The sequence below is a fragment of the Mobula hypostoma genome, chromosome 5 (genome assembly GCF_963921235.1).
Source record: "Mobula hypostoma chromosome 5, sMobHyp1.1, whole genome shotgun sequence".
Taxonomy (NCBI): domain Eukaryota; kingdom Metazoa; phylum Chordata; class Chondrichthyes; order Myliobatiformes; family Myliobatidae; genus Mobula; species Mobula hypostoma.
The window spans coordinates 120,839,425-120,855,347 of record NC_086101.1 but is presented as its reverse complement, the minus strand read 5'-3'; the positions used below and the strand labels follow the sequence as shown (position 1 = coordinate 120,855,347).

The 15,923-nt window shown below is 42.2% G+C and overlaps 1 protein-coding gene across 1 annotated transcript in view; it reads right to left on the bottom strand.

Annotated features, from left to right (window-relative positions):
* The window catches only part of ift74 (intraflagellar transport 74), a 256,862-nt gene that overhangs the window by 172,805 nt on the left and 68,134 nt on the right, over nucleotides 1-15,923 (bottom strand). Inside the window, exon 8 of the mRNA XM_063047634.1 lies at nucleotides 15,684-15,822. Within this exon, the coding sequence (XP_062903704.1) occupies nucleotides 15,684-15,822 (139 nt within the window). The remainder of the gene's footprint in view (nucleotides 1-15,683; nucleotides 15,823-15,923) is intronic.

Sequence of the window (15,923 nt, the reverse complement as noted above, 5' to 3'; positions counted from 1 at the left end):
TGCACTATATTCCTGCTGACCAAAATTAACAGCAGTGAAAAAGAATGGAGGTGGACATGTTGTGAGACTCTCCTTGTTGCTGCCATTTTGTGAACTGCTTGAACTGATTTCTTGTTCTGGAAAAATTTAATCAGAGTAATGGAGTTTTCTGCTAATGACCTGCTAAACCTGAGACCATTCTCAAACAAGTAGCTGTTCATTATGTAAAGTCACCAGCTTGCATGAGGAGCAATCTGTAATCTCTTTAGGCTCAGTGTCTGGATCACCTAGTTTGAACTAGTCAGAGTTGAAAAGAACAAAAGGCACGAGGAGGAGGGCAAAGGCCATAGAAACATACTGGTTATAACCCTGGCCCAGAGCCAATAAGAAGGTGACCCAAGTTGGTCAGGTGACCTCAAGCCAATGAGTCTGAAGTGCAACATTTTAATTGGTGAGGAAAGAGTATAAGAATGACAGGCTTCGAATGCAAAAGAGGGACAGATCTCTGGAGAAGAACCATCACAGATCACTGAAGTAAATAACCCCACGTCAGACATGTGATTAGTCTGGGTACACCTGGCCAGCGCAGACTCCTTTCCCCAGTATTACCTTTTCTGTTCTTTGACTGTTCAGGAGGGTCAGGAAAACTTTGTAGTTGTACACACCGGTATTGGGTTTTATAAATTCGCATGCTTTTTAGTCGTCAGTAAATACAGATTCTAACTGATTATTAATACTAAGGGGCAATCGTTGTAATAGAATCCCAAGTCCCTTTGAACCTCTGATTTTTAAATTTTCTCGGTATTTAGAAAACTGTCTATGCTTTTGATGCTGCTATCAAAGAGCACGGCCAGATGTTTCACAACACTATATTCTATCCATTTTCCCAATCCGTCTAAATCTTTCTGCAGATTCCCTGCTTCCTCAACACCTCCTGCCCCTCCACGTATCTTTGTATCATCTGCAAACTTGCCACAAAATTATCAGTTCCATCATGCACAGATGGATATATAACTTGAGAAGCAGACCAAACACTTATTTCTGCAGAACACTACTAGTCACCGGCAGCCAATCAGAAAAGACCTCCTTGATTACCACTCTTTGCGTCCTACCAGTCAGCCAATCTTATATCCATGCTAATATCTATCCTGTAATATCATGGTCTCTTATCTTGTGAAGAATCTCATGAGTAGCCCCTTGTCAAAGGCCTTCTAAAAATCAAATTACGCAACATCCTCTGACTCTCTTTTGTCTATTTGGCTTTTTATTTCTTTAAAGAATTCCAACAGATTTATCCAGCAACATTTCCCTAAAGTAAACCTGCTGACTTTGGCCTATTTTATCATGTTCTCCCATCCTTTATAATGGACTCCAATATCTTCTGAACCATTGAAGTCAGGCTAACTAGCTTATAATTTCCTTTCTCCAACTTCCTTCCCTCCTTAATGGGTTGCGTGACATTTGCAATTTTAGAACCATTCCAGAGTCTAGTCATTCTTGAAAGATCACTACTAATGCCTTCAGCTTCCTCTTTTAGAACACTGGGCCAGAGGTCCATCTGGTCCAGGTGACTTATCTACCTTCAGACCTTTCAGTTTCCCAAACACATTCTCCTCATTAATAGCAACTACACTCACTTCTGCCTCCTGACACTCTTGAATTTATGGCATAATGTTAGTGTCTTCCACAGTGAAGACTGACACAAAATTCTTCTTCAGGTCATCTCCCATTTCTTTGTTCCCCATTACTATCACTTCAGTGTCATTTTCCAGTGGTCCAATATCCACTTTCATCCTTCTTTTACTCTCTATATATCTGAAAAGTGTATCGTATATTTTTATATTATTGGAGAGCTTACCTTCATATTTCATCTTTTCTCTCCTTATGTCTTTTCAGTTGGTTTTAAAGCTTCCCAATCATCTACCTTTCCACTAGTTTTTGCTATATTACATGCCCTCCACTTTGCTTTTATGCTGTCCTTGACTTCCCTTGTCAACCACTGTTCCCTCATCCTCCCTTTAGAATAGTTCCTCTCCTTTGAGATGAAACTATCCTGCACCTTCCAAGTTGATCACACAAACTCTAGCCATTCCTGTTCTGCTATCATTCTTGCTGGTGTTCCTCTCCAATCAACTTGGCCAGCTCTTCCCTCATACTTCTGTAATTCCCTTTAATCCACTATAGTACAGATACATCCAGTTGTAGCTTCTCCTCAAACTGCAGAGTGAATTCGATCATATTATGATCACTGCCTCCAAAGGATTCCTTTAATTTAGGGCCCCTAATCTGGGTTGCTACACTCAGAATTGTCATTCCACCACTGGATTCAATCAAAAGCTGCTCTAATAAGCCATCTCTTAGGCATTCTACAAATTCTTTCTCTTGGGATCCAGCACCAACCGGAATTTCTCAATCTACCTGCATATTGAAATGCCCCATGACTATCACAACATTGCATTTTTACATGACTTTTCTATCTCCCATTATAATTTCTTGTCATGAGCCGTGGGGCCTATTACACCTGCATTTGTTGTCTTATCTAGAGTTTTTAAGCCCTTGTGCTTTCTGTTTAGTTTGACTGGCACAAGTTTATTTAAAGCAGACTTCCATTTGCACTTATCGCAAGGTCGCTGTGTTTTGAGAATGATTTGTCTCGTGGTGTCACTATTGATGTTCTGCAGGAATTCCTATGAAAAAAACTCTTGTTTCTGTCTTTACTTGGGAGCCTGTCATTCCTGCACACCTGGTTCAGTCCCTGTCACCACACACACCACGATATTTATTGCCACATCCTGGCTATTACTCAAGACCTGCATATAACTCTCATTAGCGTCTTTTTACTTTTGGAGTTTCTTAACTCTATGCACAAGGATTCTACTTCTTCTGATCTTATGTCACCACTGTCGTAAGGATTTGATTTCATTTTTTATCAACAGAGCCACCCCACCTTCTCTGCCTACCTGCCTAGCCTTTTGATACAATGTGTATCCTTCAATGTTAACCTTCAAACTATGATCTTCTTTCAGGCACCACTCAGCAATGCCCACAACATCATACCTACAAATCTCTAACTGCACTACAAGATCATCTACTTTATTCCGTATACTGTGTGCATTCAAATATAAAAACTTTAATCCCTTTTTCATCATTCTTTTTGATTTTGACCCGTTACACTTTAACTCATCCCACCGACTGCAATTTTGCCCTATCATCTGCCTGTCCTTCACAGTCTCACTACACACTGTACCTAGTTGTATACCAACTGTCCCATTCTCAGCCCTATCACTCTGGTTCCCATCCATCTGCCAAATTAGTTTAAATCCTCACTAATACTCTAACAAACCTGCCACAAGAATATTGGACCCCTCGAATTCAGGGGTAACCCATCCTTTTTGTACAGGTCATATCTCCCCCAGAAGAGATCCCTAAAGATCCAGAAATTGGAAACCCTGCCCACTGCATCAGTTCTTCTGCCACATTCATCTGCCAAATCATCCTATTCTTACACTTACTGCCACTTGGGAGAGGCAGCAGTCCTGAGATTACTACCCTGGAGATCCTCCATTTCAGCGCTCCCTATATTCTCTCTTCAGGACCTCCTCCCTTTTTCTACCTATGCCGTTGGTACCAAGATGGACCATGACTTCCGTCTGTTTGCCCTTCCCCTTTAGAATGCTGTGGACCTGATCCGAGTCATCCCCGACCCTGGCACCTGGGAAGCAACACATCATTTGCGTGTCTCTTTCACATCCACAGAATCTGCCGTCTGTTCCTCTAATTATGGAATCCCCTATAACTGCTACACTCCTCTTCTTCCTCATTCCCTTCTGAGACAGACTTGGTGCCAACATCAGGTTGCTCCAGCTTTCCTCGGTAAGACGTACCCCCCTCCCCCAACAGTATACTTATTATTGAGGGGAAAGGCCACAAAAGGGTATCCTGCACTGGCTCCCTATTCCTTTTCCCTTTCCTGAAAGTCACCTAGATACCTCCCCCCCCCACCACAATTTAAAGGTGAGTCCCTCCTTGGAATTCCTATCTATCACCTCATAATTTTCCCATATAAACAGTAGGTCATCCAGCTGCAGCTTCAATTGTATAACATAGTGTTTAAGGAGCTGCAGCATGGGCATTTTGTGCAAATGTAGATATTAGGGAGTCTGGAGGGCTCTCAAAGTTCCCACATCTCACACAAGGAACATACCACTAACTCTTGACCCATTCTCAGTACACTAGCTACATACTAACAGAAAGAAAAACTTACTAGAAACATACTTGCCCAAACTTGTTCTCACCTAAGTCTGTTAAGCCAAAGTCTGACCACCCTAACAACACGTAATGTCAACACATAATAGTCACTCCGCTTACACCCGCCTTCTTTTTATTGACACCAGCCAAGTGCCTAATATATCATTATGGCTTCTGTCTAACGACAATGCTAATATCATCCCGAGGGCCTCTGAAGCTTCTTCCTAGCTTCTAGCAATATTCTGGGATATATTTGCTCAGGTCCTGAAAACTTATCCATATTAATGCAATCTCAATAGCTCTCCACACGGCTTTAGACCACCTGGACAACACAAACACACATGTCAGGATGCTGTTCATCTATTATAACTCAGCATTTAATACCATCATTCCCACAATCCTGATTGAGAAGTTGCAGAACCTGGGCCTCTGTACCTCCCTGTGCAATTGGATCCTCCACTTCCTAACCAGAAGACCACAATTTGTGCAGACTGGTGACAACATATCCTCCTCGCAGATGATCAACACTGGTGCACCTCAGAGGTATGTGTTTAGCCCACTGCTCTACTCTCTATATACACATGATGGTGTGGCTAATAGCTCAAATACCATCTATAAATTTGCTAACGATACAACCATTGTTGGTAGAATCTCAGGTACTGACAAGAGGGCGTACAGGAGTGAGATATGCCAGCTAGTGGAGTGGTGCCACAGCAACAACATGGCACTCAACATAAGTAAGATGAAAGAGCTGACTGTGGACTTTAGGAAGGGTAAGACGAAGGAACACATACCAATCCTCATAGAGGGATCAGAAGTAGAGAGACTGAGCAGCTTCAAGTTCCTGGGTGTCAAGATCTCTGAGGATCTAACCTGGTCCCAACATATCGATGTAGTTATAAAGAAGGCAAGTCAGTGCTATACTTCATTAGGAGTTTGAAGAGATTGGCATGTTAACAAATACACTTAAAAATTTCTATAGGTGTACCGGGGAGAGCATTCTGATATGGGGGGGCGGTGCTACTGCATAGCACTGAAAGAGATTACAGAGGGTTGCAAATCTTGTCAGCTGTATCTTGGGTACTAGCCTACAAAGAACCCAAGACATCTTCAGGGACTGGTGTCTCAGAAAGGCAACGTCCATTATTAGGGACCTCCAGCAACCAGGGCATGTCCTTTTCTCACTGTTACCATCAGGTAGGAGGTACAGAAGCCTGATGGCACTCGCTCAGCGATTCAGGAACAGCTTCTTCCCTTCTGTCTTCCAATTCCTCAATGGACATTGAACCCTTGGACATTTACCTCACTTTTATTTTAATATACAGTATTTCTGGTTTTTGCACGATTTTTAATCTATTCAATATATATATACTGTAATTGATTTCCTTATTTATTTATTATTTTTTCCTTCTATATTATGTATTGCATTAAACTACTGTTGCTAAGTTAACAAATTTCACATCACATGCTGCTGATAATAAACCTGATTCTCATTCTGATTCTAATAATTCTGAAGACCTCCTTTATTGACATTTAGGTATGTTCCCAGATAGCACATTTCATTTCCCTAATTGCTTACCCTTTTGCTCCTAATATATTTGTAGAATGTCTTGGGTAACTCATATAGCTTACCTCATAATATGTTTTTGACCTCCTGATTTCATTTTAAGCTTACTTCTACTTCCCTTATATTTCTTCAGTCATTTGCTTGATCCTAGCTGCTTAGACCTCTCATACCCTCCTACTTTTTCCTGACTGGAAATTGAACCTCATTAATCAAGATTCCTTAATCCTGTCAGCCTTGCCCTTACTCTAACAGGAATATTCTGTCCCTGAACTCTCCAGTCCTTTCACTACTTTGAAAGCCCTCCACTGCCAGAATACGCTTTAACAGTAAGTAGCTATTCGTGAACAACTTTTTCAAATACTTGTCTGATGCCTTCAGAATTGGCATTTCTCCAATTTATGACTGTAATTTATGGATCAGTCCTATTCTTTTCCCATAAATATTTCAAAACTAATAGAATTATGGTTACTGGTGCCAAAGTGCTCTGCCACCGACATTACACTCATTTGCTCTCATTACGTTCATTTGCTGTGACTCACTTCCCAACAGAACATCTTGTTTTCCCATCCCTCTGTGTGGCAATTGATGAATTCTTTGGAAAACCGTTCTGGGCACATTTAACAATCTCTGTCCATCCAAGCCCAGTACCAGTCAATATGAGGAAAGATAAAATCACTGGAAAAAAAAACCCTATTATTCTTATAGCCATTTGTGGATTCCCCACATATTTGAACAGAAAATACAGAGCAGAACAGCACTTGACAAACCATTCAGCCCTCGATGCCGTTCTCATCTTGACGCTAAATTATACTGCATGTCCTCCTCCTGTTTATGATGCATATCCCTCCATTCCCCTCATATTCATGTGTATACCAAAAAGCCTCTTAAACTCCACCAAACTGCCTGTTTCTACTACTATCCATGAGAGCACATTCCAGTCACCTACCTCATTCTGCATAAAAAATTGTGTCCATTGCATCACCATTAAACATCCCCCCTGTATTATACATACTGAGTATGTATGTACTCTGGTATTTGACATTTCTATCTTGGAAAAATGCCTCTGACTATCTAACTTATCTATGTCTATAATTAAAAAAACCTCTGGGAATTCTTCCCTCATCCTCTGACGCTCTAATGAGAACAAACCAACTTTGTCAAACCTTACCATCTACCTCATATCCTCTAACCCAGATAGCATCTTGGTAAACCTGTTTTTGCACCCTTTACACTGTCTACAACAAGTTTCTATAACAATGAGACCAAAGCTGCACACAATACTCCAAGTGCAGTAAGAACAAAGTTTTATAAAGCTGTAACATAATTTCCCAAATCTTATACTCAACAAACCTATCAATGAAGACAAGCATTCTATATGCCCTTTTCACCACTTTTTGTACTTGCATAGCCACTTTCAGGGAACTACGAACCTGCACTCAAAGATCCATCTGTACCTCAATGCTAAGAAATTGCCCATCATTAATGAGATACTTTCTCTTATTTAACCTCCCAAAGTGCAACACCTTATTTTGCCTAGATTAAATACCATCTGCTACTCCTATGCCCATATCTGTAACCCATCTACTTTATGTCCTACTGTATTCTTCGATAGCTCTTTACAATGTCCAAATATCCATCAATCTTGGGAGTCATGAACAAACTTGTTAATCCACCCATTTACACTTTCATCCAAATCATTGATATACCTATATATCACAAATAATTGCGTTCGCACCACCAATCATTGCAGAACACCACTAGTTACGCACCTGTGGCCAGGTTAGCAGCCTCCTATCCCTACTATCCACCTTCTATGGACAAAGACAAACTCATTGAAAGAAATTTTGAGGGACAAGAGTTATTTGTATTTTGAAAGGTGAGCACTGATCATGAAATCACATTTAACAAATGGGACTGAGTTTCTTTTAAGGGGTAACCAAGAGGATTGACAAGAGCAGGCTGTAGATGTTGTCTACAGGGCAAGGTCCCTAAATGTTAGATCACATGGGTTCTAGGATGAATTATCAAATGAGATACATAACTAGCCTGATGAGAGGAGACTAAAGGTAATAGAGGACTGTTTTTCCAAATTGAGACCTTTGAAGAGCTCAGGAGGAATCAGTGTTGTATCATTTGTTATTCGTCATGCGCATTAATAAGCAGTAAAACAAATGCAAGAGAACACTTAAGGGGGAGATCTGGAGGGCAAAAATACAACAAGAGGTTGCTCTAGCAGCCATTGCTGCTCTGCAGTCATCCTTGCTAGTGTCCCCTGCCAACTCCTCTCTTATGACGCTGTAATACTGATACATCTGACTCTCGCTTCTCCCTCTCAAATTGTGGTGATCACTGCCTCCTAAGGCTTCCCTTACCTTAAGCTCCCTAATCAGAAACAGATTTATTATCACCAATATGTGACGTGAAATTTGTTAACTTAGCAGCAGCAGCAGTTCAATGCAATACATAATCTAGCAGAGAAAAATAATGATAAAATAAAATGATAATAAATAATCAAGTAAATCACTTACATATATTGAATAGATTTTTAAAAAACAGGCAAAAACAAAAATACTCTGTATTTAAAAAAAGTGAGGTAGTGTCCAAAGATTCCATTCAGGAATTGGATGGCAGAGGGGAAGAAGCTGTTCCTGAATTGCTGAGTGTATGCCTTCTGGCTTCTGTACCTCCTACCTGATGGTAACAGTGAGAAAAGGGCAAGCCCTGGTTGCTGGAGGTCCTTAATAATGGACACTGCCTTTCTGAGACACTGCTTCCTGAAGATGTCCTGGGTACTTTGAAGGCTAGTGCCCAAGATGGAGCTGACTAGATCTACAAACTCCTGCAGCTTCTTTTGGTTCTGTGCAGTAGCTGCTCCATATCAGACAGTGATGCAGCCTGTCAGAATGCCCTCCCCAGTGCATCTATAGAAGTTTTTGAGTGTATTTGTTGACATGCCCAATCTCTTCAAACTCCTAATAATTATAGCCACTATCTTGCTTTCTTTATAACTACATCGATATGTTGGGACCAGGTTAGATCCTCAGAGATCTTCACACCCAGGAACTCGAAACTGTTCACTCTTTCCACTTGATCCCTCTGTGAGGATTGGTATGTGTTCCTTCGTCTTACCCTTCCTGAAGTCCACAATCAGCTCCTTCGTCTTACTCACGTTGAGTGCCAGGTTGTTGCTGAGGCACCACTCCACTAGTTGGCATATCTCACTCTTGCATGCCTTCTCATCACCACCTGAGATTCTACCAACAATGGTTGTATTGTCTGCAAACTTGTAGATGGTATTTGATCTATGCCTAGCCAAGCAGTCATGTGTACATAGAGAGTAGAGCAGTGAGCTAGGCACACAACCCTGAGGTGCGCCAGTGTCGATCGTCAGCAAGGAGGATATGTTATCACCAATCCACACAGATTGTGGTCTTCCAGTTAGGAAATCAAGGATCCAGTTGCAGAGGGAGGTACAAAGGCCCAGGTTCTGCAACTTCTTAACCAGGACTGTGGGTATCAAACCCAGTTCATTACACAACACCCAATCTGCAATAACTGATCCCCATAGTGGGTTTAACCACAAACTGCTCTAAAAATCAAAAAACACCCAAAAACTAATTCTCCTACCTACACTATGTCCATATCCCACGATCTTCCTTGCATCCATGGCCCAAAATGTCTCTAAAAAGCCTCTAATGTATTTGCCTCTACTACCATACCAGACATCCATAAATCTCTTAAGTAAATATCCTACCCCTCACATCCCCTTTGAACCTACCCCCTCTCACCTTCAATGCATGCCTTCTGGTATTAGACACTGGAAAACAGATACACTCTGTCTACTCTATGCCTCTTATAATCTTATAAACCTCTGTCAGACCTCCCCTCAGCCTTTGCCACTCCAAAAATAAAACACCCAAGTTTGTCCAGCCTCTCGAAATAGCACATGTCCTCTAAGCCAGGCAGCATCCCAGTAAACCTCTTCAGCATCCTCTCCAAAGCCTCAACGTCCTTCCTAGTGGGGTGAGCAGAACTGCATGCAATATTCCAAATGTGGCCTAACCAAAGTTTTATAAAGTTGTAGCAGGGAAAATTCAAAAATCAAAGGTGTAAAGGGACTTGGAAGTCCAGTTTAAGTTGGTGGTGAGGAAAGTAAATGCAATGTTAGCCTTCATTTCAAGAGCATTAGAATATAAAAGCAAGGATTTAATGTTGAGGCTTTATAAGGCACTGGTGAGGCCTCACTTGGAGTATTTTGAGCAGTTTTTGGTCTATCATTTAAGAAAGAATGTGCGGACACTGGAAAGTGTTCAGAAGAGTTCACGAGAAAGATTCCAGGAATTAAAGGCTTAATGTATGAGGAAATGAGGGAATCTCATTGAAACCTATTGAATGTTGAAACACCTAGATAGAATGGATTTGAAAAGGATGTTTCCTATGGTGGGAGTCGAATACCAGAGGACACAGCCTCTGAATAGAGAATTCAGAATAGAGATGAGAAGGAATTTACTTAGCCAGAGGGTGCTGAACATGTGGAATTTGTTCCTGTAGGTGGTTGTGCAGATTAGGTCATTGGGTATATTTAAGGCAGAAGTAGCTAGGTACTTGATTAGTCAAGGTGTGAAAGGTTACAGGGAGAGGGCAGGAGAATGGGGTTAAGAAAAAATGGATCAGCCATGGGTAGCATTACTGATGCTACTCAGGAGAGTTTAAGTTAGTTTTGCAGGGGGCTGGGAACCACAGCCCCAGGTCAATAAGGGAAGGATTGGACCAAAAGGTAGATGTCAGGGTTAAGTATTGAAAGACAAAATTGAAATAACGTGTATAATGGTTCAGATAGTTTGAAGTGTGCATATTTTAATGCTAGGAGTATTACGGGTAAGAGTGATGAACTCAAAAGCACGGTTCAGTACATGGAACCACGATGTTGTAGCCAATACTGAAACTTGTTTGAGAGCTACACTCATGGCTACATTGAGGAGATACATAATGGAGGGGTCAGACACAGTCCATCTGGGTGGAAGCCAGGAACAGGAAGGGTGCAATCACACTAATCCGATTGTACTACAGACCACCTAATAGCCACCAGGACATTGAGGAACAGATATGTAATCAGATTAAGACAATCAATCAATGTTCTGTACCTGGATTTTCAGAAGGCCTTTGACAAGATGCCACACATGAGGCTGCTTAACAAGCTATGAACCCATAACAATTATGGGAAATATTCTAGAATGGATAAATGAGTGACTGATTGGTAGGAGGCAAAGAATGGAAAAAAAGGGAGCCTTTTCTGGTTAACACACATCAAAGTTGCTGGTGAACGCAGCAGGCCAGGCAGCATCTGTAGGAAGAGGTGCAGTCGACGTTTCAGGCCAAGACCCTTCGTCAGGACTAACTGAAGGAAGAGTGAGTAAGGGATTTGAAAGTTGGAAGGGGAGGGGGAGATCCAAAATGATAGGAGAAGACAGGAGGGGGAGGGATAGAGCCAAGAGCTGGACAGGTGATAGGTAAAAGGGGATACGAGAGGATCATGGGACAGGAGGTCCGGGAAGAAAGACAAGGGGGGGGGGACCCAGAGGATGGGCAAGAGGTATATTCAGAGGGACAGAGGGAGAAAAAGGAGAGTGAGAGAAAGAATCTGTGCATAAAAATAAGTAACAAATGGGGTACGAGGGGGAGGTGGGGCCTAGCGAAAGTTAGAGAAGTCGATGTTCATGCCATCAGGTTGGAGGCTACCCAGACGGAATATAAGGTGTTGTTCCTCCAACCTGAGTGTGGCTTCATCTTTACAGTAGAGGAGGCCCTGGATAGACATGTCAGAATGGGAATGGGATGTGGAATTAAAATGTGTCGCCACTGGGAGATCCTGCTTTCTCTGGCGGACAGAGCGTAGATGTTCAGCAAAGCGGTCTCCCAGTCTGTGTCGGGTCTCGCCAATATATAAAAGGCCACATCGGGAGCACCGGATGCAGTATATCACCCCAGTCGACTCACACGTGAAGTGTTGCCTCACCTGGAAGGACTGTTTGGGGCCCTGAATGGTGGTAAGGGAGGAAGTGTAAGGGCATGTGTAGCACTTGTTCCGCTTACACGGATAAGTGCCAGGAGGGAGATCAGTGGAGAGGGATGGGGGGGACGAATGGACAAGGGAGTTGTGTAGGGAGCGATCCCTGCGGAATGCAGAGAGAGGGGGGGAGGGAAAGATGTGCTTAGTGGTGGGATCCCGTTGGAGGCGGCAGAAGTTACGGAGAATAATATGTTGGACCCGGAGGCTGGTGGGGTGGTAGGTGAGGACCAGGGGAACTCTATTCCTAGTGGGGTGGCGGGAGGATGGAGTGAGAGCAGATGTACGTGAAATGGGGGAGATGCGTTTAAGAGCAGAGTTGATAGTGGAGGAATAATATGTTGGACCTGGAGGCTGGTGGGGTGGTAGGTGAGGACCAGGGGAACCCTATTCCTAGTGGGGTGGCGGGAGGATGGAGTGAGAGCAGATGTACGTGAAATGGGGGAGTAACATGTTGGACCTGGAGGCTGGTGGGCTGGTAGGTGTAATATGTTGGACCCGGAGGCTGGTGGGGTGGTAGGTGTAATATGTTGGACCCGGAGGCTAGTGGGGTGGTAGGTGTAATATGTTGGACCCGGAGGCTGGTGGGGTGGTAGCCTTTTCTGGTTGGTTGCCAGTGACTAGTGGTGTTCTACAGGAGTCTGTGTTGAGACTGATTCTTTTTACGTTATATGTCAATGATTTGGATGATAGAATTGATGGCTTTGTTGCAAACTTTGCAGATGATACAAAGATAGGTGAAGGGCAGGTAGTTTCAAGGAAATCGGGAGGCTACAGAAGGACTTAGACAGATTAGGAGAATGGGCAAAAAAGTGGCAGATGAAATACAGGTCGGGAATTGTATGGTCATGCACCTTGGCAGAACTGAAAGGTTTGACTATTTTCTAAATGGAGAGAAAATACAAAAATCATAGGCACAAAGGATTTGGGAGTCCTTGTGCAAGATTCCCTAAAGGTTAATTTGCAAGTTGAGTCAGTGGTGAGGAAGACAAATGTGATGTTAGCATTCATTTCAAGAGGACTAGAAAATAAAAGCAAGAATGTAATGTTGATTCTTAATAAAGCACTGCTGAGGCTCATTGGAGTATTGTGTGCTGTTTTGGGCCCCTTATGTTAGAAAGGATGTGCTGAAACTGGAGAGAGTTCAAAGAAGGTTCACAAAAATGATTCCACGATTAAACAGCTTGTCAGATGAAGAGCATTTGATGGCTCTGGGCCTGTGTTCACTGGAACTTAGAAGTATAAGTGGTGACCTAGTTGAAATCTAATGAATGGTGAAAGGCCTTGATAGAGTGGATGTCGAGAGGGTGTTTCCGATGGTGGGAGAGTCTAAGACCAGAGGACACAGTCTCAGAATAGAGGGGCATTCTTTTAGAACAGAGATGAGGAGGAATTTCTTTAGCCAGAGAGTGGTGAATCTGTGGAATTCATTGCCACAGGCAGCTGTGGAGGCCAATTCTTTATGTATATTTAAGATAGAGGTTGATAGTTTCTTGATAGGTCAGGGCATGAAGGGATACAGGGAGAAGGCAGGAGATTAGGGCTGAGAGGATAGATGGATCAGCCTTGATTAAATGGCGGAGCAGACTCGATGGGCCAAATGGCCTAATTCAGCTCCTATATCTTATGGTCTTATGAAGGAAATGTGTTAAGATAATAGGGTTGCTTTCTGAGGGCATTTCAACTTCCCTAATATAAACTGGGACCTTCTTAGTGTAAGGGGTTTAGATGGGGCAGAATTTTGCTAAGTGCATCGAGGAAGGTTTCTTAAATCAATATGTAGATGGTCCTACGAAAGGAGGGGCCGTACTGGACCTGGTGTTGGGTAATAAGCTGGTGACTGAGCTTTCAGCGGATGAACAGTGACCACAACGCCTTACCTTTCAGGATAGCTATAGATAAGAATAGGTATGGCCTTTGTGGGAGAGCTTTAAACTGGAGTAGGGCAAACTATGAGGGCATTAGGCAGGCACTAAGAGAAGTTAATTGGGAACACCTTTTTTCTGGCAAATCCACACAGACATGTGGAGAGTGTTTAATTATCAATTGCACAGAATACAGGAAAAGTATGTTCCTTTTAGAAGGATGGACAGGGATGGAAAGATAAGAAAACTTTGGATGTCCAGAGGGGTGATAAATTTACTCTAGAAGGAAAAGGAAACGTATGTAAAGTTTCGAAGTTAGGATCAAACGGAGCACATGAGGAGTAGAAAGAAGCTAGAAAAGAACTTTGTTGCTGGGTGCATTCACCATTTGTGTCAAGTTTGTGATTAAACGAGAGAGAGTGTAGAAAAGATTCACAAGAATCTTGCCAGGATTAGAGGTCTTGAGTTATAGGAGTTAATTGGAAGATGTGAGTTGTAAGGAGACATTGAATAAACTAGCTCTGTTTTTTGGGAGTGAAGGAGACTTTGACATGACAGAGATATATAAATTATGAGAATTTTATTTATTTAGAGATAGTGTGAAACAGGGCCTTCCGACCCAATGAGCAGCACCGCCGAACAACCCACCTAATTAACCCTAGCCTAATTACAGAGCAATTTACAATGACCAATTAATCTACTAACCAGTTCATCTTCGGACTGTAGGAGGAAATCAGAGGAGCTGGAGAAAATCCATGGAATCATGAGGAGAGCATACAAACTCCTTAGAGATGGTGCCAGAATTGAACTCCAAACTGTGAAATGCCCCAAGCTGTAATAACGTCACACTAACTGCTACACTACTGCTCCTGGTGGTCAACCATTTTAAGTTCAATCCCCATTCCCATTCAGACATGTCACTACCATGGCTTCCCTTACTGCCATGATGAAGTTTCTCACAGGTTGGAAGAGTAACACCTCATATTCCATCTGGGTAGCCTCAAACCTGATGGCATGAACATTGATTTCTCAAGCTTAGTAACTTGTCTCCCTCCTCTTCCTTCTTCACCCATTCCCCACTCTGGCTCCCTATTTAACTCTTCTCTACTCCTCACCTGCTTATCACCTCCCCTGGTACCCCCACCCTTTCCTTTCTCCCATGGCCCACTCTCCTCTTCTACCAGATTTATAGACAGGATAGATATCCTGAGTCAATTTCCCATTTTACAGGTGTTAAAACTGGAGGGCATAGCCTTAAGGAGAGAGGGAGGAGATTTAAGCTGAGAAGAAAAGGTTTAAAGGGGATCTGAGGGATAAATTATTCACACAAAGAGCAGTTGGTACCTGGAATAAGCTGTTTGAGCTGGTGGCAGAAGGCATCTGGACAACTACTTCGAAGAATAAGGCTTAGAGGAATACTGTATTAATACAGGCATGCAGGATTAGTCTACACAGGCCGGCAACAGACACAGAGGGTTAAAGGGCCTGTTTCTACGCTATACAACTCTATGACTACCATGAATTCGCTTCCTCAGGAAGTAATGGATGATGAATCAGTGAACATTTTCAAGACTGAGACTGACGTATTTTGATCAGAGGGACAAGAAAGAAAATGTTGATGAAGCGGTTATCACAATAGTCATTATCTTGTAGGGTAACCTAACTAGTGGGAATATACATCATTCACAACCACCGACGTGGAGCTGGGATTTCACTTTAAGAGGCTGGTCTGATGTGCTGATGTAACTATCTAAAGGGTTTTTAGTGTGCTTTGTGTTCAGATTTTGGAGTTCAATAAAATATGTTACTTCTTTTCTTAAACATAAAACACCTCACGGAGTTTTATTGGCGAAAACCTACAATCTTATTGAATGCTTTTAGTGATAATATGTAGCTTAGCACTTTCCTTGCACTTGATTCCTTTGGTCATTATTTACATTTAGTTTAAATTACCCACCTCCAATAGATGCTCATTAGTTGCTTTCATCTTTATGAATTTAGCTTGTTTATCTTCTCCCATATTTTTGATGATGGTATCTGCTGCTCGTTTCTCTTGGTCAATTTCCAGATCAATAACTTTAATCAGGTCTTCCTTCCTTTATATAAGAAAGGAACACAAACTTTTACTCTATCACAATATATAAAAGCAACAACTTTAAAAGGAATTTTTGACTTGCAACAGGTGAAGTAGCATTTA